Source organism: Choloepus didactylus, chromosome 20, assembly GCF_015220235.1.
Source record: "Choloepus didactylus isolate mChoDid1 chromosome 20, mChoDid1.pri, whole genome shotgun sequence".
NCBI lineage: Eukaryota > Metazoa > Chordata > Mammalia > Pilosa > Megalonychidae > Choloepus > Choloepus didactylus.
In genome coordinates this window covers 33,484,972-33,511,157 of record NC_051326.1, presented here as the reverse complement: position 1 = coordinate 33,511,157, position 26,186 = coordinate 33,484,972, and the positions used below count along the sequence as shown (strand labels likewise).

The following is a 26,186-nucleotide window of genomic DNA, read 5'->3' as shown; positions in this document are numbered from 1 at the left end:
GTGTATGTGGCTAAAAAGGAAAATTTTAGGCCATATATTTTAGGCCATATATATGTTACTAGAATAAAAATTAAAAGATAAAACATAGGACAGTACAGCACAGTGAACCCTATTGTAAACAATGGATTTTGGTTAATAATACAATTATAATACTCTTCCATCACTTGCAACAAATGTACCACACTAATGAAAACTGTTAATAATAGGAGGGATATATGGGAACTCTGTATTTTCCACATGATTCTTCTGTAAAACTATAATTTCTATAACAAAAGAAATTATTTTAAAAAGTTTAATATTCTAGAAACTATATATTTAGAAAAGAGACAGCCTTTTTAGGAGTGAACATGAAGTCCAATTCCACCTAATAACAATACAATACATTCTTCTCAAGTTATGTGGAACATTCTTCAGGAGAGTCCATATGTTAGACCACAAAACAAATTTCAGTAGATTCAAAAAGACTGAAATCATACAAAGTTTATTCTCCAACCACAATGGAATCAAACTAAAAATCAGTAGCAAAAGAAAAATTTTAAATTAACAAATATGTGGAAATTAAACAATACATTCTTAACCAATGGGTCAAGGAGAAATCACAAAGGGAATTAAAAATACTCTTAGACAAATATAAACAAAAACACAACATACAGAAAGTTATAGGACGCAGTGAAAGCTATGCTCAGGGGGAGATTATAGCTATAAATTCCTACATCAAAAAATTAAGAAAAAACTCAAATTAAAAACATAAATTTACACCTTTAGCGACTAGAAAGAGAAGAGCAAACAAAACCCAAAGCTAGCAGATGAGAGGGAAAAAAAGGTTTGAACAGAGATAAACACACTAGAAATAAGAAAAACAAGAGAGATAATCAGCAAAACCAAAGTTGGTTCTTTGGAAAGATAAACAAAATTAACACACCTTTAACTAGACTGACTAAGAAAAAAGAGAGATGTAAATAACTAAAATAAAAAATGATTACTACTGACCTTACAGTAATGAAAAAGATTATAAGAATATACTATGAACAACTGTAAACAAAAAAATTAGATCACCTGGCTGAAATGGACAAATTCTTAGACACATAAAGATTACTAAAACTGATTCAAGAAGAAATAGAAAATCTGAACAGACCTACAACAATTAAAGAGATTGACTTCCAACAAAAAAAGTGTAGGATCAAAAAAAGACTGATGAATTCAACCAAACATTTAAAGGAGAATAAACACCAATCCTTCTCAATCCCTTTACAAAAAATAGAAGAGGAGGAAACACTTCCTAACTCATTCTATTAGGCCATCCTTACTGATACCAGAGCAAAGACACCACAGAAAACTACAAACTTCCCTTACGAATATAGATGCAAAAATCCCAGCAAAATACTAGCAAAGTGAATCCAAAGCATATTATAAAAGGATTATATGCACAATCAAGCGGATTTGTACCAGGTATGCAAAGATGATTCAACATTTTAAAAAATTCTTGTAACATACCACATTAACAGAACAAAGGAAAAAAAAGACAAAAACACATGATCTCAACTGATCCAGAAAAAGCAGCTGACAAAATCTAACACCCTTTTCATGATAAAAACACTCAAAATACTAGGAACAGAAGGGAACTTCCTCTACAGAATAAAGGATATTCATGAAAAACCCAAAGCTAACATCACAGTGAATGATGAAATACTGAAAGCTCCCTCCTAAGTTCGGGAACAAGACAAGATTTGCCCATTTTCCCCACTGCTATTCAACATTGTACTGGAAGTTCCAGCCAGAACAAATAGGCAAGAAAATGAAATAAAGCATCCAACCTGGAAAGATCAACGTAAAACTCAATTAGCAGATGACAGGATCCTATTTATAAAATATCCTGAAGAACCTACAAAAAAACTGCTAAAGCCATAAATGAACTCAGCAAAGTTGTATGGTACAATATCATAATTCAAATATTATATTTCTATTCAACCAGCAATGAATAATCCAAAAAGGACATTAAGAAACAATTCCATTTACAATAGTATCCAAAAGAATAGAATACCTAGGAATAAATTTAACCAAGGAGATGAAAGACTCCTACACTGAAAACTACAAAACATTGCTGAAAGAAATTATATAAGACCTACATAAATGGAAAGAATCTCATGTTCATGGATTGGAATGCTTAATATTAAGATGACAATACTATCCAAAGCGATATACAGATTCAATGTAGTAGCCATCAGTTTTCCCACAGCCTTTTTTGCAGAAATGGAAAAGCCAATCGTCAAATCCACATGGAACGGCAAGGGGCCCCAAATAACCAAAACAACTGAAAAATAAGAACGAAGTTGGAGAACTCACACTTCCCAATTTAAAACTTATTACAAAGCTACAATGATCAAAACAGTGTTGTACTGACATAAGGACAAATATACAGACCGATGGAATAGAACTGAGAATCCAGAAATAAATCCATACTTCTATGGCCAACTGATTTTTGACAAGGATGCCAGGACCATTCAAAAGGGAAAGAATAGTCTCCTCAACAAATAGGGCTAGGACAGCTGGATATCCACATGCAAAAGAATGAAGTTGGGCCTCTACCTCACACCACATACAAAAATTAACTAGAAATGCATCAATGACCTAAATGTAAAAGCTAAAACCATAGAAATTTTAGGGAAAAAAAAAGCATAGGAGCAAATCTTCACGAACTTGGGATTTGCCAATGGATTTGTAGATATGACATCAAAAATATGAACCATAAAACAAAAATAGATAAATTAGACTTCATCAAAATTAAAAACTTTTGTGCATAAAGGACATCATCAAAAAAGTAAAAAGACAGAATGGCAGAGAATAGTTGCAAATCATATACCTTAAAAGGGTCTAGTACCCAGAATATATTAAGAACTGTTGCAACTCAGCAACAAAAGGTAAACAACCCAATTAAAATGGTCAAATGACTTGAAGGCACATTTCACCAAAGAAGATATACAATGGCCAACAGGCAAAATGAAGACTCTCAACGTCATTAGGAAAGCACAAATCAAAACAATGATAGCACTTCACACTAACCAGAATGTGGAAAAATCGGAACCCTCATACACTGCTGGTAAAAATGTAAATGTACAGCTGTTATGGACAACAATTTGGTAGTTTCTCTTAAAAAGTTAAACAGCAATTCCACTCCTAGGTAAATACCCCAAAGAATAGAAAACAGGTATGCAGACAAATACTTATACATGAATATTAATAACAGCAGTATTCACAACAGCCAAAAGATAGAAAGAACCCAAATGGCAATCAATGTACAATGGATAAACAAAATGTGGTATACATATATATACACAATGAGATATTACTCAGCCATAAAAAGGAATGAAGTATACATTATGTGCTATAACATGGATGAACCTCAAAAATATTATGCTAACTAAAAGAGAGACACAAATGATCATATATTATATGATTCCATTTATATGAAATGTCCGGAATAGGTGACTCCACAGAGTCAATGTGGGGGCCCAGGGCTCGTGCCCCTCCCCTCCAAAGTGACTTCACATAGCCTCCTACTTGACCAGGACAAACTTTAAAAGTCATCAGACCTCCCCAAGAGAGGAAAAAATATATTGTTAATAAAGCATTGAAATTCCCCTCCCCTGATCACTGTTGATAACAGAGCTCCACAAGACCCTGCTGAAACTCTGTTCTTACCTACCCCCACACACAGACACACTTGTCCTAACCCTTATAAACCACTCCCTGCCATCCTCTGCTTTTGTGGAGCACTAACTTTCATGGTTACTGACCCACCGCCACTGCGGAACCATAACTCCTGTAAGTAAGTCCTATTAAACGCATGTCTGACTCCGTGCCTGGCATGTTCTTAGTCCTAGGGCTAAGCTGGGTTGTGACAGACAGAAAGAAGATTGTTGATTGCCAGGGCTTGGGGTAGGAGGGACTAAGACTGACTGCTTAATGGGTAAGGAGATTACTTTTGAGGTGATGAAAATAGTTTGCAACTAGATAGAGATGCTAGTTGCCCAACACTGTGAATGTCATAAATGGCACTGAATTGTACAATTTAAAATAGTTAATTTTATGTTATGGGAATTTTGTCTCAATAAAGAAAAAAGCACAGGTGGAGGATTAGGTAAATTAATAGATCTGTAGCAGGCCTATTTGGTGGGCATGAGGAACCCTGCTGAATATCCTGTTTTCAACTGCCAAGTGCTTCCATTTATATAGAAAGTCAACTAGAATGCCATTTTTAAAAGCAAATCAAAATATGAATGAATCTCAAAATCATTATGCTGATTTAAGAAGCGAAGCACACAGAAAAATAGATATTCTATGATTCGATTTACATTCACTATATTCACTAGAAAGTGAAAACTAATCCATACTAACAAAAGGCAGATTGGTGGTTATCTGGAGCAGGAAATGGAAAAAAGAAACTTTTGAGGTGATGCAAATGTTCTCCATTTTGACTGTGGTATACACATGTCAAAACTCATCGAATATTATACTTTAAATGGGTACAGTTTATTTATATAAATTACACTCAATAAATCTGTTACATAAAACATATCAAAATACCAATTTTTTTAAAATAAGCAAATTGTTTTGATTTTAACAATTTTTAACCACAGCAAAATAAACATTTAAATGAGGTATCTTGAATACTGTAAAGTTGAAAACAAAATATATAAAGGTAAGAAATACTACTATAGCTCTACGAAGTAGAAAAATGAAATTTAGGTGATTGAGTTTTAAAAGATTCTCACTGAATACTTATTTAAACAGTTTTACTTTTGTTCACCAAATCAAGACCCGGGAATAAGATGTTTACAAACTGAAAAGTAACTTTCTAAAATTAAATTTCTGCTTTCTGAACAAAGTTGTATTACATGGAACCTTCCATTCTTTGTTCAAATTCAAATCAACCAAGCCTTTATGCTCTCGTTCTCTTTCTTCTTTCAAATTTCCATACCTGTTACCATAGGAACCTGCTAGCTGACAAGCCTTGAAGCATAGCATGGGCTTAAGCTTAGCAAGGGGTGTGAAAAGGGGACAGAGTCAAAGGCCAAAATCTGACTCATGAGACTCAGAATTCCAACCTTTGTCACTCTATAAAGGGTCTGGTAACCATAGATACTGCGCCCTACTGAGTTTGGGAATAAATTCACTAAATGTGTAACCAAATGTAGAATGGCTTTCAAAAGCAAAAACAGTGTTCATAAGCTTTTTCAGATCCAGATAAGAAATTATTTTTAACATAATTTTAAGTGGTTAAAAATAAGACCTTTTAAAACCCCACCTTTGTAAACAATAAAATTCCTAGTGAGAGGTCCAAACCATGAAGAATTATTTTATTAAAAAAAATTTCTAGGTGTATAAAAACACCTCTAATCCCACAGATGTGCTTTTCTTTTACAAATCTTAATTTTTAAAAATGTCCCAAGATAGCATATTAAATACTTTCCACAGAATTTCAGTGAATTGGTTTGCAGAAATTTGCCATTATCGCAGAAGCATATTTATCTTCATAAGTCAAAGGGGACTGAGTTCCCGGAGCAGTTCATAAATCCAGTTTTTCTTTAGTAAGTAAACTTTTAAGCTTCCAAATACCATGAACAGTTCTGAATTATGGTATGTCTTAAAAGATAAAAGGTATCCACCACATTTAGTAATTTAATTTAAAACAAGTACTTAAAAGATATCCCTTTAAAGTGACTTGTCACACAAGAAAATCCATTAAAAAATTTTAAATCTGCTATTTTTTTTTCTAAAATTAGAAAAGGATGTGAGTAAATACAAATAATACTCCACTATTTGTGTGTGTACATTTTTCGATTAAGAAACTTAATTCCTGGCTAGTTTTCCCCGTCACATAACAGACTTCTCATTCTCTGTACACTTCAGTAGACTGTTGTTTGCTTAGGGAAAACCAACTAATTAATATTAACCTAAAAAAAAAAAGAAAAGAAAGTAAATCTGATATATGATGCATGTATTATAAAGGTATAACCCACGAATTCTAAGAATAAATATAATTTTAAAAAGTAATTTTCTGAAAAGCCTATCTACAAACTGTTAATAATTTTTAGTACATGGAGGTTCATTATATTCTATTAAAAAGAAAAACAAAAAACTGTCTCTCAAGGTCCATTCAAATGCCACCTGCAACTTGAAACTTTCCTTCATGTATGATCCTTCTCTCTTTGGAATATCCTTAGCATTTCGTGCTTTTGTGGTATTTACCAAATTCTTCCTTATGTTTTTAGGCATTCATACAAAATATAGTTAATAAATACTAAGTCTTAGGCACTGTTTTGGGGGCTGGATAAAAAAATGACAGTCGAGATTTTTAAAAATAAAGCTTCTTTACTAATTTTTCTAGTTTTAAAACGTGTTTCTTACAGAAAAACCAGAATATATAAATTTGAAACGAAAAATATAAAGAACACCAATGAATCGTGCTAATTCAGGAACAGCCACTATTTGCTTTGGTGAAAATTGTTCCAGATCACTTACTCGGCAGGAGTATGTATATACACACACACGCACACACACATATTCCCCTATATATGTAATGATACCATAGATAATGTTTTGTAATCTACTCTTTTTTTTTTTTTTCCTTAATAATGACTCCATTACAATAGTTAGGATTTTGAAAAGCAAAGATGGAGATAAGAGTATTAAGGCAGAAGGAATGAGAAAGGCCCAGAGATGGGAAGGCTGGGGTACTTTATTCTTTTGCTTAATTATACCACTAATATATGCAAACACATAATGTTGAAAGCTTCAAATCACCCTGTCAAAAACAAAAGAAAACAAAACCAAAAAAAGCATGCAAGGTAAAACTAATTTTCACAAGTATGTAATGATATCCTTGATTTTGAGTTTACCACCATTATCCCCACCAAAGGAACTACTAATTTACAACCCCAGGAGATTAAGTGCTTATGTACAGCACCACAACCATGACAAACCGTCACCACCACCACCACCACTACCACCTCTTAAGGGATTTAAAATTTATAAGTTTCATTAATTAATTCAAATATTTATATAGCAATTACTATGGGAGGCACTGTGCTAGGTACTGGGCATAAAAAGATGAATAAATTCACCGATTTGTGAATGCCTATCATGCTTTGGATTTGATTCTCTGGGTACCAATGTTAAAAAAAAAAAAAAAGCAGTTTCACATATCTCATTTGATTCTAATAACCAATCCCATTCTACTGATGGCTCAAAGAGATTGTAACTTTCTCACTGTTACATAGTTGATAAGTAGCAAAACTAGGGCTTGAATTATTTCATACTCTTCCCAATAATATAATGAACCCCCATGTACCAATAATTATGAAGGAGTTTCTGCATCTATAAAGGAAGGAGGTAACGAGATCATTGCTGAGATACCATTTTTCACCTATCAGAGGGGCAAAAAAGTTTTTTACTGGTAAAGCTGGAAAACAGGCACTCTCATACACTGCTAGTGGGAATGCAAAATGGTACAACCTCTTTAGAAAGTTTTGGCAATATCTAGGAAAGTAATGTATGCATTTATTCTTTGATTCAATACTCACATATCTAGGAATCTATCCCAAAGATACAGTAGCAAAAATATGAAAAAACACATGCAATACTATCTGTGATAGCAAAAGAAAGGAAACAACCCAAATGTCCATTGATAGGGCACCGAATAAATAAATATGGTATATCCAACCCAATGTTGTAAAAAATGTAGCTATAAAAATATGAAGAATATCTAGAAATACTACTATGGAATATCTAGGACATATTGTAAAGTGGAAAAGATAATATGGTACTGTATCAAAAAAGTAGAAGGATATATAGATAGATACAGTATTATAAATATTTACAATTTTTTAATGGAAGGATTAACTAAAAAAATTTTTTTAAATGGCTACCTTTAGGAAGAAGGAAAGAATAAGGCAGAGAAGACTTCCAGGAATGTACTTTATTTTACATGTAACATTTTTAAACATAATTATAAAAAAGTAACACCCCACAAACAAAAGCAAAATGAAACCTAAGAACTTAACCACACAGAGAGGAATTATTTAAGTCACTTTAAACACACAATAGTTTGACTGTACATACTTAGTGAGATACATCCCTAAAGACAAAAAGGACAACAAAGAAATACTAAACTGTTTCCAGTAAACATATTGTTATAATATTGCTATTATTATTCTGTAACCAATGTGTGTATAATAAAGCTTCAGTATAAGAGAAAAGAGATACAGCCATAAATTTAAAGATACTCAATAAAAACCTTGCAATATTATCTGAATTTTAAGTATCAATAGCATTCATGATGTATTCTCTCTTTTTTCTTTTAAAACAAAGAATATTTCCTAGCCATGTTGGTGAAATGGATTAAAAATGACCAACATGGTGGTAACAGGCTTAGCACCCAGAAGGTGGTCTCTAAATATCATTTCCAATTAAAAGGAACCAGTGCTCCCAAGAGAAATGGCTGATTCAAAGTTTGAGGCAAAATTTTATTAAATGAACTCAGATTGTACCAGAATACAAGTAAGCTATCAAAGACCACTGGTGTGGTGGTAAAAAATATGCAGGAGGTACCTTGAAGAGGCTCCCACTTCCAAAGATGGAACATTTTAGCACCAATAAGAAGAGTAACTGCAATGAGTTGAAACGTTAAATATGTTAAAAATCCATGAGGTCAGAATGATACTAAAAAAAACCTCACTGCCACCTTTGGAGTATGCTTGGGAATCAATTCAGTATTCTAAAATCTAGTAAATAAAGGGGAAATTCAAGTACTTTTCCCAACTTTCTTACATAAACTGCACATCAGAATAACCCAATAATCAATTGGGGAACACTTCTATTTATAGAAGTATTCTGCTCATAAATGAAGAAGGAATGATACAATCAGAATTTCACCACCTTGCAAACCTGTAATAAAATTATTGGTCTAGGACATGATCAGCTGCTAATATCACAAAAAGAACAGCAACCACACATTATGTGCCTCCTGGCAGAAGTATGCTGTGCCATCTATGAAGCAGTGTTTCAAAAAAAAAAAAAAATCAGACCTGAATCTAATCAAGACTATATATCTTCCTGTTAACAGAAAATAAAGGAGACAGAGGACAAGAGAACATCACAGGGATGCAGCCCACAAAATCCAAACTATGAGAAACTCTATAGGACAAGCATATTACCAAAAAATGGAAGGAGAATCTATAAATTAAAAGAAACTTCAGAAACCTATCAATTAAATGTAATGTATATGGTCTGATTTTTTTTTTTAAATCACCTATTAAAAACTTAGGAAACATTCAGGGTAATTCAAACATTAATTGGATATCTGATGATATTAAGGAAGCATTATTTTTTCACAAGTGATAAGGTATTGTGTTTATATATTTTAAGAGTCCTTATCTTTTAGAAATATATACTGAAATATTTGTGTATGAAATTATGGTGTTTGGGATTTGCTTGAAAGTCATACAGTTTTGGGGACAGGAGGCTGCAGTGACAGATGAAACAAGACTAGCTAGGGCTGATAATTTTTGAAGCTGGATGATGGGCACATGGCATTCATTATATTATTCTCTCTATATTTATATGTAACTGAAATTTTCCATAATAAAAAGCTAAAAAAAAAAAAACACCATAAGCCTAAAATTTGAGTTTGATAACTGGGAGACTGGTTCAAACATACTTTGTCCTTAATGAACTATAAAGGATACCAAGGATGCTCAGGCTTTTAGGCTCTGTATTCCCACTAGCTATCTTGCCTGCTGGCAGCTTCCCATTCTCCCATTACAACCAAACGTTAAATAACAGACAGTCTCTAATTAGAATGACAAAGGGAAACAGGAAATGGAGGCAAACACAAACACTCACAGAAGTTTATCTTCTTCTTATCTTTATAAGTCTCCTTTTTTAAAAAATAAAAAAAAATTTAAAAAATTAAAAAAAAATAGAGTAGACAAGCACACAACCTACCTCCAAAAAGATTAAAGATTGCTCCTTTCCACATACTAACTGAAATTGAGGACAGAGTAAAAGGCAACAAAGAATAAATGCTCTGCATTCACAGAGAGCTTTAATTTTTCAGAACTCTTTAATATACTAGTCACTTATCTCATTTGATCTTCACGAAAACCCTGTAAAACAGACAGGGAAAAAATTTACTCCCTAGAGGAAACCAACACAGAGGTCATAAGCTAGTTAATGGCACAATACAAATCTCCCACCCCTATTGTAATGCTTTTTCATTATTCCCTTCCCATTCCATTTGGTTTCATTATTCAATATAAAGGAAAAGCTGCTCAGATCTCTTTTATATCACTGGGGTCATAAATACCTGAAAATGTGTGGCCTGGTAGTTACTGACAATTTGTTGATTTTTGCTCCATGCTGGACAGCTCCCCAAATTTTGCTTAGCCATTTGGACAGCTCAAAAATGGCCTGGGAAACTCAGGAATGTGGATTTTTTTTTTTTTCCCCCTATCATAGGCCATTTACTTAGAGGAAAAAGAGAGATATCAAGTTAAGAACTTAAAAAAATTAGTTTATGTTTCTGTATATGGATGTACCCATTTGGGAAGGTGGTTATAGAGAAATAAATATATTAGCAAGGACCTTCTTTTCTAACTTAATGGACTGACACATCTATTATCCCATTTACTTAAACTTCTCCCACTTAAAATGAAAGTACAGACTAAGAATCCTTCACACACAATGAAAGAACATCTCATTTGATTGCAAATAGGCAAATTTGAAATAAACCAGACTCTGCACTTACACTCTTCTTTGGAATCCCTACTTCACTCCCCCTGTAAAATTCTGCTCCAGGCACTTAACATTCTGCCTCACCAAACAACAGTATAGGAATGAACCATAGGCAGTCTTGAAACCTGGAGCTGCTGAGAGATGCTGTCTTGAGAAATTGTTTTTCGACTCATTCAGTTTCAAAGTGAACACTCAAGAATGTGCTGGGATTGTACACTCCATGTACTTCTGGTAAAAGCTGGCAGGCACGTATTCAGAGTCTCTGGATCGGAAGAGGGCTAGAAGTGGAAGGTGTCATCAGAAGCTATAAATCCTTGTGAGGACCCAAAAAGTCTTATTTCCATCTGGACGCATGTTGTATTGTCTGCTAAGCTTCCAGTCCTTTGCTATTACAGAAACTTTACATCTTCAAACTGTGTCTGATGATTTTTTCTGTCAGTGACATTGCTGCCCAGATATGACAACTACACATCCAACAACCATCTTCAACATTACTTCAAATCAGCAGAGTTTTCTCTTGGAAACTATTACCCACTGAGGCACTCTCCCTAGACTTCTGAAATTCAAATAGAGGCAACCCCACTGCCAATAAAATATCTAGACTATACGGCATCTTTGAGAAGCAGAGCTATAGCCTACCATCATCATGAATGCCCCCATGAACCAAAGATGCAGTTTCACCTGAAGCAAATAACATTCTCTAATACTTTCTCTCTAGGATAACATAGAAATAGAATTTAGCATAGAATTAACATTTACGAATCACCTATTTGTGCCATGAATTGCACTAGCTACTTTATAAATACCTCATTTATAAATATCCTAAGAGCCCTTCAAGGTATTTTCATTATTATTGCCTTTTTACAACTGAAGAAACCAAAGCTCAAGGTTAAATGATTTGTCCAAAATCTTAATGCTAGTGTACGGTACAGCCAAAAGTTAAATCCCAGGCAATACAAATAATTTTATGACTCGCTTCTTACTACCCTATTTTCTTTCCAAGGGAGTTATACTGATTTATATGATACCAGAAATAAAGATATTTCTACTTCAAAATTTTTTGTGAGAAAAATATGGCTTTAATATATAGCAAGGACTAGCATGCCTGGAACCAATACCCAATTTCATATATCCTGATCTGATGGTCTATATACCAACTCTCTCTCTTTACCAATTAGATCTTGTGCTATCAGGGAAGGGTGGAAAATGTTTTGTTCAACCTCTATAGCATTTTAAAATATTTGGATTATATAAGATCTCCCCACCACCACCATTTAGAAATTTATAAACAATAATCCTCCTACAAATTTTCCAAAACAGATTTGTGTTAGTCTAGTTTGAATTAGTGAAATTTTGAGTTTTACTCTAAAATGAAAAGTTCCAAAACACATAGGCTTCAATTTGTTCAAAGCACTGTAAAAAAAAAAAAAGAAAAAAAAAGGGACTAAAGTACAAAGTAGTCTCTCTAAATTATATATATTATGTAAGTACATTAGTATGAGAATATGGATAAATAGTAAAAGCTATCACTTATAGAACACTTACTATGTGCCAAGTACTTTATATACATGTTTTTATTTTGTACCTTAAGAAACCCATGTGATACAGGTATTATTAGCTCCATTTTATAAGCAAAGAAACTATGCTAGCAAAGTTTAAGTAACTTGCCCAAAGTAATACAGTTAGAAAGTCGTGGAGCTAGAATTCAAACCCAGGTTTGTCTAACTCCAAAGCCTATGCTCCTTACTACCATTGTTTACTGCCTCCCTGGTGAATGAACATCACCTTGTCCACAATCTAAAATTTGTAGTCTCTCTCTCTCTCTCTCTCTCTCTCTCTCTCTCATTTAAACTCATTATTAACTATATCCATTCATAAAGTAAAATCATTAAGAGAAGTGCCTGAAAAATTATCATTAGAAAAATTCAAGTAAGCCAATATTTTTTCATAAAATCCTGAGAGGTCAAGAATAATTTAAACAAAAATATTTTCATTGTTTGAGTTATCATTCTTAAGTTGATGTGAATAAGGTAAGACCAGGAAATCATTCCAAGTATTTAAGAAAATTCAAATACTTACCTAAAAGTTGAACAAGAACTCATTTTTTTTCAATCATATTAGATTCAATACTAAATATCTGAATTGTGAATAATTTTCTGCTCTTTCTCTGAATTTGGTTATTAGACAAATTAACAGAATAGGTATTATTATATTAAAAATTAAATAACGTAAAATTTCTAAATGGCTATTATCTCCCATATTTCAGTGTTTCAAATTTCTTTATAATAAAGTTTATATGTAAAAAATAAGACAAAAGTAACTCTCCCCAAACATGAATTGTTCAGCATGTAAGAGTTTGAGCATAAATATACAATTTTTAAAATGTACAAGATATAGTTATACGGTACTGTCAAAATAAGAAAAAAGCTTAAATTCTTCCCTGTTGTTTATCAGACACATTCACTAGATTAGGTAACAGGGCAATATAAGAGTCATTTTCTAAGACATGTGAAAGAATAGATAAAGTCTTACCTCCATTGCTAAAGCTGCTGTCTGTTGGTCATAATGATTCAGAAGATTAGGCATGAAGGTAGTATTATAAGGCAAATCTTGGCACATCCTCAATGTAATAGGTTCACAAGAAAACAAACTGTGCCCACCTATGTGCCCCACAATCATAGTCAAGGGGCAAAAATAGAAGACGATCCAACTCATAGCCATCCTTCCTGGATTTGAATGAGATTTGGATGATCAGGCCTACTCAACGGTACTTTCTGAGTCTCAACTTGAAAGTACTTCTTATATATCTTACTGTTAAGTTCTTCAAACAGTTGAATACTCTGCACCGTCAGAGCTTTGTTTGCTTGATCTCACAAAAGGCATTTGTTTTTGGTTTCACAATATAGGAAAATGACATCATCTTGTCTCTTCTTTTCATTTTATTACATAGGGCACATTTGGCCAACATATAAAGTTGATTAACCACATTCCCAAACAACAGATTCCATTTTAGGAGAAGAGCTATTTCTTCCTCTGATCCAAATATCTGAAAAGCATTTAAAGAAAAAATGTGAGAAATCAGCCATTTCCTCTGAAATTATTGTGTACTTGATATTAAAATCTTTGATAGAAGATATCATACTGAAATAATAGATAATATATATGGGTAGTTCATAAAGATATAATATTGTTTTTCTACTTTATCATGTATGCTATGAATATCCTAAAACAATCCTTACAAAGCACTTAAAGGCAAATTTATGCAAGCTCTATATAGCACGTGGTTTAACTTCTTGTCTGTGATGGCAATTTCTCATTTGTCACAAAATCTGATCCATTTTGAAAACTTTTTATGCTGTTGTCCTGAATTTTGGTTAAGTGATATTTGTCATAACTATTACCTAAGTTATTAAATTTAAAATTTATTATATATATTAAAAATTAATAGTACAGTATTACATTAGTTGATTTGGCAAAAGACATCCATGATACCCTGAAAGAGATCTAAAAATTAAGTTAAAGGATATAGACTCAAGCCTCTTACTAGCTGTGTGAACGTAAACCTATTGCTTAACTTCTCTGAACCCAGATATTTTCTTCCTCAAAATGATTCCAGTTGGTTGCTGTGACAAGTGCACAACTCTGTGAATATACTAAAAGCCACTGATTGTACACTTTGGATGGACTGTATGGTGTGTGAAAATATCTCAATAAAACTGCTTTAAAAAAAAAAAAGATTCCAATACCACATCTCTCACAGTGATGATGTTTGAGTGAATTATTGAAACAATGTATGCAAAAGTACTTATAAATGATACAGAGCATCAGGCATTAGGTATTTCTATTATTGAATTACAATTGAAATAGAGGCTACCTCTATCAACCATATTTTATGATCTGTTTATATAGCACAAAAATTTAGTATTTAGATACAGTCCTTGAAATAGAAGGATTTGAGCAACAAATGACCATTACCAGCCAGGCTGCACAGAGAATCATCCCTAAAAAGTAACAGCAGAAATAGGAATGATTCCCAATTACAGCTTCCACTAAACTTTAGAATCTTTCACTTGCCTCTACTTTTCCAGGAAAAAGAACACATGTGATTCTCAGTTAAAGCTGGAGGGGTATGGATAGAGTGGAAGGGAGGTCTGGTATAAAAAAGTATATTCTAAGCTATCATACTTTGATTTGGTCATGATGTTAAACTTGTTTTTATTTTATTTTGTTTCATGTGCACTGAATACTTTTCTGTGGAGAACCTAGGTTGGCAAAAAATGAGAAAACTTCAGGTTCAGAAATTCTCAGAAACCCAGATTAAGAGAACAGGACAACTCAAATACTAAGGCCCATGATAACATAGACTTTGGGGCCTGGAGCTGCTACGACTTAAACAGGGAAAGACACTATCCTTTCCGCATTGGTCATCTATGATTGGGACTGCTGCATCTGAAACTTCAGTTAACAGTCAGAACACTATTTGGGGAAAGTAAAACTGTGGCTGAATCTTGCCAGTTTCTTCCAAAAGTAGATGGTCTTGAGTGGTAAAAAAGAAGTCTGTAGCGTCTGGAACTAGGAACACTTAAGTTATAAGCAAGCCCTGACCGAAGTCTAAATTTCCCTGATATCTATTAGCAGCGATCTTTGGGATAGCTTCTTGGCCTGCCATTTTTTCTCCTTCAAGATGATCTCAAAGATTTGAGTGTAGCTATAGAAAACCGATATTAAACATAGTTGTTTATATTTAAGCTCAAGTACTATGCAGCACAGTAACAACTATGTGTATCATTAAAATTGTGTAAAATAACTGTTGAAAGCTTTATTTGATTTCAGTGTTAAAACACACACGTAAGTTCAGTCTTTGTAGTTTGTTGTTCATGTAGTATGTTCATCTGCTTGCAACTTAAAAAAAAAAAATTCACTGCTCCCTACTAAACATAAGTATAATAATACCAAGAATTTCATTTAGACTACTCTATTTTTCAACAAGTTATGGTTTTCAAATTTATGGTTCAAAGAAGACTACCATATAGTACTTGAGAAGAAACTGAGCAACTGGGTTTTTAAAACTAGAAAAAAACACTTCCTTATACTTCTGCCTACTCCATCTATTCTACCTGATTTCCTCTCCGTTGTTCCTTTTGCCACATTTGGACTGAAGCTTTCCACCTTCTTCCAAAGGTGTTTCCTTTGTGTACTACTAAATCCAAATTATCAAATATCAAAACACTTTTGTAAAATCTATTATGTTATGATGCAGTAAGATAATAATCTTGGTATATTAAAAGTGTAGTTTATGATTATTAAAATAAATGAGAATAAAAATGGAAAGCAGTGAGACAAAAGAAAACAGGCAGTGCAAAGATTCCTCCCAAACACCAATTCTCTAATTTTAATGTGCAGCAGATTCATGGACACCACCCCCCCCACCCCCGACACACATATAGGTTTAAGAAATCTGAATCTGTGGAGAATGATCTGCATTCTAACAATTATCTCCAGTACTGTTAAAAGTAGTCTATAAATCACATTTTTAGAAGTGCTATCCTAAAATAGAATAATTTAAAAGAGTACAGGTATATTTTTATATAATTATATGATCAGAAAAAGTAGTACACAAAACAAAATTTTTTTACATGAAAGCAGATAAACAGTAACACTTTAATAGATAATGGGCAAAGGATATAAATCACACAATTTATAAAATAAATACAAATGGCCAATAAACACATAAAAAGATGTTCAACTTTACTAATAAAAAATCCAAGTATGAGGTAACATTTTTTCCAATCCGATGACCAAAAATGACAATGATACAACACAGTGTAGGACATAGTATAGGGAAAAGAACATTTTCAAAAACTATTGGTGGGAATATAAACTGGTACTTCAAAAAAAATGGTCATTTATATCAAAAGCCCTCAAAATACGCACAATTTGACCCAGCAAATTTATAATCTATTCTAAGAAAGTAAACATACAAGTACACATGATGCATAATCAAAATATTAGTGTAACAACATTTATAATAGTGAAAAACTGAAACAACAAGTTTTGGTAGTTTATTTTAAGACTACCAGTAAGTGATTGGTTAAATAAATTATAGTATATTCTCATAGTGGAATAGTTATCTAGTCACTAAAAATAATGATCATAGACTTATATTTACTGACATGATAAGACATTCACTAAACAATATGTGAAAAAAAGTCTATAAAACGGTATCTATATATAAAATCCCATTTTTGTCAGAAAAAAATATATGTGCATAGAATAGAATACAACTATTTCAGTTGTTTAAAAAATAAAATATTATAAATGCTCTATGGGATTTTATAAAAGAACCTATGGTACATTATTTTGTGCATGGAATAATTAGCCTCTGCTAAATCCACATTTGTGTGCTGAGTGGCTGACAAATATAAATACTAGTTGAATCACTGATTTGTTGGCTGCTGGTTAAGCAACAAGCCAAGGGACTCACAACTGCCCTTTCCACTGTAGGTGGTAAGAAAAGCAAAAAAGTGATGACCAACTTAGTTTGAGTCAAAAACTAATTTTCTATACCGAAAAAAGTCAGATTGCCTTTCAGATGAGTAAAATCGTATGTACATTTTAAAAACTTTTGATACATATTTCCAAATTAGTCTTCAGTAATATAATGAAGTAACTTTCTTTTTCTAATCAGTCTCATGTAAGTGTGGATAGCAAGTCCTTTTTTCCTAAAGTGGGCTCATCCATGAAAAAGCTACAAGATGAAGTTCCAGACCTACACGACATAGAAAAGGTACTAGACACAAAGAGATCCTGTCAAAATATAGCCACTCACTAAATAAAGGTTAATAGTCTTTTTTGACATTCTTATTGATAGTATCCATTTTTTTACTACAGGAATCTGCAATATCTCAACTGAATAAAAGGACCTGCTGGGTTAACATAATTGTAGGGAGCAACTTCAAGGGCTAAGGCCCAACAAAAAATGAGTGGTATGGCCACAGTTGTTCATGCCCTATTTATGGGTTAAGAAGCACATTTCATTATCCTTGTTCTTGGGAAACATACATGCAAGTATTAAGTGTTCAAGAAGCATGATGTATGCAACCTACTTTCAAATGTTAAGAAGTAGACAGATATAACAAATGTGGCAAAATGTTAAAAGTTGGTAAATCTGGGTATCTGGATAGGGAATATATTGGAATTATACATATATATGTGTGTGTGTGTATATATATCTTATGTATTATTTTTGCAACTGTACTGTAAGTTTGAAATTATTTCAAAATAAAAAGGTTTTTTAATAAAAAGAGGCACATTCACTTCTCCATAGAAGAATATAAAATACTATTATTCCATCAGAAAACAAAAGGGTTTAGATATTTTTAAACCTACACATTTCTATTTTTATAAATGTGAAACATCAGAAATCTGGTATTCTCCAATTATTATTTACCAGTTTTCTTTTAGTGAGAAAAGTAAAAACGCTTAAAATATAATAAGCCTAGTATTTTTCCTGAGGAACAGCAATAAAGAAGGGGATGCAACCTTGGAAGACTTCCTAGACTCGCTGCAAAGCTAGACCCAAAGAACTCAGGTGGGAAAAGCAAGAGGTGGCAATTGTGAAGAGGAAACAAGGCTGAATCCCAAAAGAAAAATGAAAAAATGTGGGCCCTAAGGGCTTATCAAGAGGGTCCAGCAAATGACGTCATCAATTCTACTGTAACTCACGCTTTCTGTATACAAAGTGGTCCATTTCATCATTTTCAATATAGATTTAATCCTATAAATGCAGATAACATTTTGCATTTCCAATTCAGAAATACCATCAGCGAGCTCCTTCAAAGTAAATATAGGCTATACAATGGCTACAGTGGGGGGCTAGGAGGAACATTCTTTGTCTTTCTTTCAGGCTCCGTTTTCCAAGAATGAGTTACAAGGATTAACAATGACTACCTCGGAAAAACTGAGTTCCTTTGCTCAAGGAACTTACATTTTTAGAGAGGGTAAATATACACCCCAAGCACAATCAATGCCCTGAGGGTTATTTTCCTTTTCCTAAAGCCCATGTGGTCTTTGGCCTTTTGTTTTCCATATCTTATTTTAAAAATAAATTCATTCTCAAAATATTGCCTCCTGGTTGCTACAGGAAAGTTTACATAGTTCGTATTTAATCATAGGGCCTAGATTTTGATTAATCTCAGAGTAAGTGACCTTTTCTGACTTTCTCTACTTCATCTTCCTAATTTTTAAAATCCATCTTGTCATCTACTGATTACAACAAATAACTTCATCTTCCAATGTGTTGAGGGATAGTTTAAAACAAAACAGGAAAACAAATACATCTAGGTTCAAAATCACAATGAATGGTAGGCATCAAAAGTCGGTCCATATTTACAAATTACACATTACTTTAATACTAAAAAAGCAGAAGATTTTTTTTAATGAATCTGAAAATAAAAACTGGAAAGTTAAAAGATGGTCAGATTCTGGACCAATAAAAGTTGGGTTGAAATTGCAGTCCAGTTTCTCTAAGTAAAATCTGTTCATCAGAAAATAATGTAACATCAAGCCCTTGGTATTTTTCCTTAGCAAGGGATGCTTTGTAAATTTCAATGACATAGAATTTGGGGACCAAAGGTGTTGTTATATATATATTTTTTAAGCCCACTAGCCTAGTTATATTCACCTCAAGGTTCATTTGCAATGCATTCCTTGGATCCACAAAACTGTCAATAGTTCTCAGCAAAGAAAAGAAAGAATTCATTTTTGAGACAATAGTCAGTTAAAACTCTTCCCTACCCAGGGAAGTTTTTACTCTTTGAATATTTATTCCCAGTCTTATAATAATGCCAGAATTGAACACCTTGATTTCATTCCTCAAGACCCTGCTAATACATTTTCTCCAGTCTATACTGAATAATTTCTCCACCACGTCTTTTCCAAACCATTCTTTTTATCGGCATTATTGCTCTATTTGTGGGCAGCTGCGGAACTAAGCAGTCACAATTCTACAGATTTGGGAGTAAAAAAAGTTGGGGACAATGCCCCCTCCCCCATGAAATAAGGTAAAGATGTGGTAAGAACTGTGTTTCCTAAAGATCAAGTCAATAGCATCCTAACATCAACAAACTAATAGGCTCAGAATAACTTTTGATATAAAATCTTACAGTTTTACCAACAAACTAATATGAAATTTAAGTCCAGTAGATATTTTTCCTGATGTCAAATAGGAAACAGAGGACTACTGTTAGCAAAAATCTCCTCTACCCTTCCTGGATGATAAAGCAGTCACATTGTACTATACAAAGAAAGAATGTGCACTTTGCTATTAAATTCCCTTCAACCCTCCCTACTTCAAGTATTTCAATTGTACCCCTAAGAAAAATCCACCCAAAGGCTCAAAGCATAAAATAAAACTCAAAGGACTATAGTAGCTAAAATGAGAAAAGAAATGAAAAAGCATAAGAAAGCATAAGTGCTTTCTTCTTCTATTAATGGACCACACAGATTTAAGCAGAAGAGGTAGAGGATATTAGTAAGTTGATGAGAAAAAAAGAGGAAAGAGGGTGGAATGTTAAGCTTTATTAATAACTCACTTAGGTTTCTAATAGTTTCAAAGCATTTTGGAGGGAAAACATGTTATTTCCCTAGAAACAGGGCAACATGGAAAGTGAAGGGCTGTATCTTAATTATATTTCTCCTTCAGCGCTGTACTTCCAAGCCTATCCAACCAAGCATTTACACCTCTTTCCTACTGTCCCCTAATTCTGAATCTTTTTACCTTTAGGTAGTGATTTGTTATTTCAAGTGGATTTTTTTTTCCTGGAGGAAAAAACTGGTATTGATTTGTCTAAAAGTAAGGATGGAAAGCATTACTTTGAGGAGTAACTGCTTCTTAATAACACAACTAAAGATTTGTCTATTCCTCTTCCAGCCTACAATGTAAAAAAAAGGCTGACTGCACACCAACCACTAAAGGCTAAAAGGAGGCTGAGGAGGAAGGTAACAGTCCCAATGTCAGGTCTTTGTTTCCTTGCTCTTGTTGCATTGGCTTTGCAGAGCAACCCAATTCCCATAATTAAACATGTAGGCCTAACAAAAGGAGTCCTATAAAATAAGGTTTTGTTCAAATACTCTTATTTTATACTTTGTATACTGCTCTTTATAACAGCCATTGATTCTGCAGAACCGCTCTGCTACTGCATCTGCCTAAATTTAAAAGGGAATCAAAATTCAAAAACTGGACCACTTCTACGGGGTAGGTATTTTTAAACTTTAAGTCTACTCCTATCCCTAAATTAATAGAATGTGCTTTTGTTCCTAGAAAAGCCTTCTTTCCTTCTCTCACAGAGGAGACGCAACTCACATTCCTAAAATTTTAAAAACCTCTAAGAGTTTCAAATCTTTTTAAAAATGATTTATTTGCGTAATATTTTAACAGTACCTTTCTTTCAGAGGCCATCTATTAATTATCCAAAAGTACCCCATAAAAAATATACGTACTTTATGGGGCAATGGGGCAAGCATGTGGGAGGAAGCAACAGACTTTCCAAAGTGATGGGATGAAGGTACAACTTTTATGCCATGGAAATAAAAAGTCAGCCCAAATACTAAAATGACGTCTAAAAAAGGGAAGAATTCAAACCCGGCGGAGCTGGAGACCTCGGTGCATTGTCCTCGCCCCCCTCCTCCAGGCCGCGTCCTCCCACACACGCTCCCCGGCGGCGGGCTGCGCCACACACCCCCGCGTTTCACGACTGAAGTAAGCCGGGCTCGACATCAATCCACCTTTCACCGCGAATGTTTTGGGCGGGGGAGCGGGAGGAGAGGGAGCCACGGTCCACACTCGCACAGGTTGCCAGGTTTGGGAGGAGAGGGTTAATAATCTCCGAGGGCATTTTCCCACCTCACCCCTTAATCTCAAACTCGTCTTCTCCGCACCCGTTTACCCCGACATCAATCAGAAGAAGCCTCTCAGACACCCTGCCACAGCCCGGAGCTAAAGGCTTTTGTTTTGGCCAAGACGAGAATAACGATCCCCGAGGAGGTGGTGCCGGAGCTGCTGGTGGCTCTCAGCACAGGGTTAGAGCAGGCAACAGCGGCGGCAGCAGCGGCACCTCCTCATTCTCCACACTTGGTGCTCCCTTTTCCCTCTAACCTAGGTAAGGGGACCGCACGCCTCGGTGCTCACCTCAGACCTCGGGGGGCCGGATGCGATGGTGGCTGCAGCACCGGCCGGGGATGGCCAGCACTCTCTCAGGTAAACGGAGCGATTGAGGACCGCCGGAGCGCGCCTCAGAGCGAACGCGAGCTTTCCCGAGCGCTGGGGAGCGCGGTCCGGGGAGCGAGCGCGCGCGCGCACGCATGACGCAGGCGCGCTGCGTACGCTCAGCCGAAAGAACCCATTTTGAGCCTGGCTGCGCGAAGGTGGTCGAGCCTTGTTCATGTTCCCTGTCTCGCGCCTAGGGTTACTCCCGTAGCTGACCTGCACCAGCGTAGTGGTTTCGAAGTCTAGAAGAATTTTTCATGTATGCACTCAGACTTTCTTGCAGAGCACTCCCTTCCCTGCTGCAACAGTGCGCCGACTCTCTATCACCCAGACCTGTGACATTGCAAGAACCCCCAATATCTGAGAACTAGTGTGCAGACTTCGAGACCCCCGGGGGTTGGAGGTGGTGAAGAGACTGAACACCGGGTGCTGCGGAAGGCAAAGGGTGTGGGTAGAGGTGGGCAACTATCCCGTTGCAGAACTCCATGCTGAAAACAACGAAGCCGACAGGATATTTGCCCGGGAACAGTTTACATCCTCTTTGCGAAGATCTTAGTAAACAAGTGGAGCTTAAGATTTTTGTTGGTGACGTTCCCACATTTTGCTCCTTAGAAAATGTATCCCCTCTTCGTTTTTACACAAACGATTTTAGAGCTGAAAAAGCCCATACAGACCTTTTAAACCCACCCTCCCATTTTTCAGACGAGGAAAAGAACGCCCAGAGGGATTAAACGATTTTACTCTAAGTACATTCAAAGCCAAGACTGTTTTTCTTTTCCGCTAGACCGTGTTATCTTTCTTTCTCTTCTTGGCTCCTTTCTTCTACCTAGACTTCGTAGGTGTCATTTTGTTCGGCTGGTAGGAAACAGGGCTTAAGCTAGTATTGATCCTTAGGCTGATTGTAGAGAAGTCTGTCTTGTGAAACCACTGCTGCCTTCACTGAGGGTGAGTGAGGAGGCAGATAGTGTGTGCGAAAGAATCTGTTTGTGCCTGCATGGTGTTATTTCCAGATCCCGTGTACCTGCGGAACTTCTGGAGATTGCTGCCAGGTGCGTTTTTATGCAATTTACACCCCATCCTACCCTTACTGTAAAAACTGTCAAGCTTGGGACACACCATAGTTCACATCTTAAAGTGGGAATGATGTAGAAATTATCACTGAATGTATTAACATGATTAAATCTCAAAAATATAACATTGAGTGAAAAAAGCAAAATGTGATATATGTAAATTATGATACCTTTAAAAAAAACACCTAACCATGTTAGATATTATTTATGAAGGCAAAAGCATGTATGTATACATAATGAAAGCATGAAAATAAACAAGAAGGATGCATACCAATTTCATTTTCAATGGTTGCCTCTATGAAGGCTGGAAGGGGAATGAGATCTGGGAAGTGTGCCTAAAGGGCTTCAACTGTATTTGTTAACACAAACACATGAAGCAAAATGTTAACATTTTTAAAAGTCTCCATGGGGATTCTTATGAAAGTCTCTAAACTTTTCCTTGTTTGAAGATTTTCATTTAAAAGTAATGTTAAAATTGCTTCTCAGCCTTTTGGCTAAGATCAAGTGTAAAAGTAATGTTTAAACATCCTGGACATTGAACTAATGTGATCACTATGAACACAGTGTGAGTTCTGTGACTGACACTTTCATTGGTGCACAGTAGTCAGATGAATGAGGTACAGGAAAACCAGAGGCCCAGAGAGGGTGCTGATTGAGAAGTAGACGAAAAAGACCTTATATTCAGGGATAAAAAATACTCAAATCCCATTGGCATAAAGTGACATGCTCTCTATTATCCCATCTCTCTTTAATTCCATGTTGTAACCACCAAGAGAAAGTCTTTAATGAGCAGGAACTTCACAAAGAGACACAGCACTCTCTGCATTGTTAAAACTGGTCTCTATCTGGATGAACCCGTTTTGAAACCATACACGTTAAATAGTAATACATGGTAATTTAGTATTGCTTCTACATACCTCCCCGGGTCACCCCCCTCCCCAAAGGCTTTTGTTTATTAAATTATACACAACCTGGTCATGTGGGAAAACCACTACACTGGAATTCAGACAACCTGGGTTCTAATTTCAGTTTGGCCACTTACTGATCCTTTGTTAACTTAAGGAAAACAGCAACCTCTGTGGGCGTCATTTTTCTTTTTAAATTAAAGATAGACAAACTCTGCCTATTTCAAAACTATGAAACAATACAAACAGGATTTGCATTTAAGTTGGAAGAGAGTACATTCTTATATTTTTTATGAAACATAAGATAATGCCTTTCTTTTTCTTTCTCACTTCTTTGTTCTTCTCTTTTCTTTGTTTTGTAGTTAGCACTTGCCTATAAAAACTGCTTTGCCTTACTTTTACTAAAAATGTTCCTTTCTGGAATTTTGATCTTGTTGGTATTCTCCACACTTCTTTATAGTTCTGTCACAGCGGTTATCACTGTGGGCCTTATGTTATTTATTTATCCAATGCATTTTCTAGACTTCCTCACTAGATTTTGTTTTTTATCCTTGTATTTTTGCTCCACCTCTTATTATAACATGGATGCTCAATACGTTTAATTAACTAAATTAATCTGGATTTTAAGATTTCCCGAATTTAGAGTTATTCTTATGAAGGCATGCCATCTGCTGGTTCTCTTATGTATCTGTCAGTCAGCCTGAATTCCATAATCCAGTAAATTGAAATTTGTGTTGAGAAACATTCGTGGTTTTGGCCATTTTCCCATGTCCTTCCACTTCTGTTACAGGTGCTATTCTTTCATTGAACCAGTTGCTAATTCTTTTTTCCACCAGCCTTCTTTTACCTGTTGGCTGTTTGTAAAACCTGGAAATTTGCACTTTGGAGCCTCGGAGTGACCAAAGCATTATAACTGGGCATGCTTAGAAGGTAAGGCTGATTTGGAAGACGAGTATATCTTGAATGAGGGCTTTCAGTGTTGCTTCTTTTGGGATTGAATGTATCTTCAATCTAGTATTATATCCCGGTATTGCAGCCTCTCCATTCACTCTCTTGTTGCTCACCCTTTTTTAAATTTTATCCCTGTGCCCAATTTTGGAGCCAACCCTCCTGGATCTCCTGGCCAATCAAGAGACCACACACTGTTGCCTAAGAGACCTTGGATGCCAGCGACAGGATTTATAGGTTGTGATTGGACTACTGGAAGCTAGAAGGGGTGGGGGCTGGAAGGAGTCGAAAAGCTGAGCTAGTACAACTATGGCAACACCACTGCATGAAGCTTGAAGAGGGAGAAGAGCTAAAAGAGGTGAGAGCAGTAGGGAGTGCATGAAAAAGATGGAGACTCTCCTTTGAGAGATCCACTCTCAGATCTTCTTGGGCCTCTCACAACCCTTGTCAGTGTTCTTGGGGATTACGTTTTGCTTTGCTGTTTCAGCTGCAGTTAAAGTGCCAGATATTTCATACTTAGGAAATTAACAACTAGCAAATAATTATTATATGCCTATCAGTCACTAGCTCTTTGCTTTGTATTATAGTTCTGTCTCTGTTTTTAATGAATTAAAAATAAGATGAATTTATATATAAGTCTAACATACCCTACCAATTTCCTAATAATATCTGAGATTCCTTTCTCCAGTGCTACTGCAGTGTACAATGGGTGAGTTGTGTGTTTGCAGAGAAACTCAACACTATTCTGCTTTGTAAAGTCCAAAAAAATTCGATCATCCTGTGTATAATCCCAGTGCTGAATTCTAAAACTTCTGAGTTCACCCAAAATTTCTACTAGTTTTAATCCTTAATCCCCCCCATATACTACTCATTCATTCATTCACTTATTTAACAAATTTTAATTGAGTAACTATTATATGCTACTGTGGTTAGGTTTCCAAGTGAGAGAAAACCACATAAGCAAAGATACAGAAGCATCAGAATTTCATGCTATGTTCATGGAGTCGTCAGGTTTTTGGCATGTCTGGGCATAGAGTACATGAAGGAAGAGAGGGAGGATGAGGCTGGAAAGGTAGGTTGGTATAAAAATCATAGTAGAGCTAGACTTCCATGGTAAGGAGTTTCACTATTCTGTAGCCATTAGAGAGCCTCTGAAAGTTTTTGAGCTGAAAATAACATGATGAACTAATCTTTTTAAAAATA

General features: G+C 35.0%; 2 protein-coding genes across 7 annotated transcripts in view; one reads left to right on the top strand and one right to left on the bottom strand.

The window, feature by feature from the left end:
- The window catches only part of FZD3 (frizzled class receptor 3), a 140,626-nt gene extending 118,513 nt beyond the window's left edge, over positions 1-22,113 (bottom strand). Inside the window, exons 1-2 of the mRNA XM_037813024.1 lie at positions 21,983-22,113; positions 13,327-13,840 (exon numbers count right to left, since the gene is read on the bottom strand). Of these exons, the coding sequence (XP_037668952.1) occupies positions 13,327-13,515 (189 nt within the window). The 5' untranslated portion in view covers positions 13,516-13,840; positions 21,983-22,113. The remainder of the gene's footprint in view (positions 1-13,326; positions 13,841-21,982) is intronic.
- The window catches only part of FBXO16 (F-box protein 16), an 85,843-nt gene continuing 81,615 nt past the window's right edge, over positions 21,959-26,186 (top strand). For 5 of the 6 annotated variants that reach the window (XM_037813029.1, XM_037813030.1, XM_037813025.1 and 2 more), the window contains exon 1: positions 21,959-22,051. In XM_037813029.1, the coding sequence (XP_037668957.1) occupies positions 22,008-22,051 (44 nt within the window). In that variant the 5' untranslated portion in view covers positions 21,959-22,007. Of the gene's footprint in view, positions 22,052-25,257; positions 25,342-26,186 lie in introns of those variants that run through there. The other variant, XM_037813028.1, reaches the window with a different exon arrangement.